The sequence below is a fragment of the Portunus trituberculatus genome, chromosome 7 (genome assembly GCF_017591435.1).
Source record: "Portunus trituberculatus isolate SZX2019 chromosome 7, ASM1759143v1, whole genome shotgun sequence".
Classification (NCBI taxonomy): Eukaryota; Metazoa; Arthropoda; class Malacostraca; order Decapoda; family Portunidae; genus Portunus; species Portunus trituberculatus.
In genome coordinates this window covers 5,126,544-5,128,049 of record NC_059261.1, presented here as the reverse complement: position 1 = coordinate 5,128,049, position 1,506 = coordinate 5,126,544, and the positions used below count along the sequence as shown (strand labels likewise).

At 52.3% G+C, this 1,506-nt stretch overlaps 1 protein-coding gene across 2 annotated transcripts in view; it reads left to right on the top strand.

The window, feature by feature from the left end:
- Window positions 1–638: 638 nt before the first annotated feature.
- Window positions 639–1,506, top strand: part of LOC123498654 (RNA-binding protein Musashi homolog Rbp6-like) — a 430,630-nt gene continuing 429,762 nt past the window's right edge. Inside the window, exon 1 of one of the 2 annotated variants that reach the window (XM_045245977.1) lies at window positions 639–835. In XM_045245977.1, coding sequence (XP_045101912.1) covers window positions 765–835 — 71 coding nt within the window. In that variant the 5' untranslated portion in view covers window positions 639–764. The remainder of the gene's footprint in view (window positions 836–1,506) is intronic. The other variant, XM_045245969.1, reaches the window with a different exon arrangement.

Below are 1,506 nucleotides of genomic sequence, written 5' to 3'. Positions count from 1 at the left end.
GGCGGCAGTGCGTGGAGGCGGCGGTAGATGGCGTGAGGGGTACCTCGGCGGGCCACGCGAGGCACGGCCAGCCACCAAACCCGCCCCATTATCACACTCATATCCACATCAACACCTTCACACTGCTAGGTGGATGCTTGGCCCTCACCCCCGCCCCCCTCCCCCTGTGTGCGAGTCCCAGCCGCCTCCGCGAATCGAAAACTTGCTTTGACTCTGTGGTAATTATGAGTTATGACCACAGGGGCCCCGGAGGAGTCATTAGCCCTACCTAGTTCGCCAATCCTTCCCTAGAGTGCTCTGGTATCTGTGATAGTGATTTGTGACGTCATAAAATGGTCCTGCCACTTCACCAATCACGGGCCACGATTTCATCTCAGTCATGCCTTGGTCCCGCCCACTGGCAAAGATTTGGGCAAGTAAGCCGATTACTGACCCGCCTGTATCTGTACCCTGCTGACCCCTGGGATGCCCGCTCTGCCCCAGGGGACGTAGGATGTCTCTAGGGAACCAGTGTACCCGTCGAGACCCACACAAGCCTTTGGGAGTGGAGAAAAAAGCGAAGAAGTACCAAAATCCGGCGAGGAACTGGCATCGTGGTCTGGCTCCGCCTCTTCCCTCTGGCGGTGGGCCGTAAGAATATTTGGTCCTCGCTGGCTGGTAGTACGGTATTGTGTGTGTTCGCGTAGAGAAGTACTGCTCCTCTCTTAGTTAGTTTTAACTTAGTGGCGTAGTTATAACGTAGCTAAACCCACAACTTGTCAAGTATGATCATGGATGCAACGGCTGCCGTGGAGAACCCAGCAGGGTCTCCCAGTGAGGTGCCCAATGATCCCGGGTACGTGTTGGCCTCCCGCCTCCCTCGCCTTACTCAAATCTGGTCTCCCCGTCACCAGGAAATTGTACCTCCGCCGATCACCAGCCGAGCCACGCAGGGATTTAATTCTCGAGTTGTGTACGCTGGAAATGGTGTGGCGAGTGGGTGGCGGCTGTGGCGGGGACCTGAGGTGTGAGGGGCCAGCGGTGCCCTCAGCCAGCCAGCCAGTCAGGCAGCCAGCTAGCCACCCACCTCATGCTGTCTTTAAAGGCCTTGGTTTGCATATTGATGGCTGCCGGGATGAGGTGTCTCCCGGTGCTCCTAACACCACCATCACCACCAATACTAAAAAAAAAAAAAAAAAAAAAAGATTAGCGATGTTGATTGTTGAAGCGCTGGTGTTGTTGTCAGTGATTTAAATATTGCTCACCTGCCTATCAGCTCACCTGTCAATGTCACCTGGGCGGCTGTGCAGTGACTGGCCTATCATGTGAACCGATCTATCCCCAAAAAATAATAAATAGAATAAAAATACATAATAATAATAACGATAAATGTAATGCCAAAGTAACTACTATAAATACCTGTACAATAAGTGTCGCCCACCACAAGATTATCTAAGCGGTGGTCCTCAGAATAATAATGATGATAATGGAGATAATGAATGCGAGATAATGACCCTTTGCCAATCA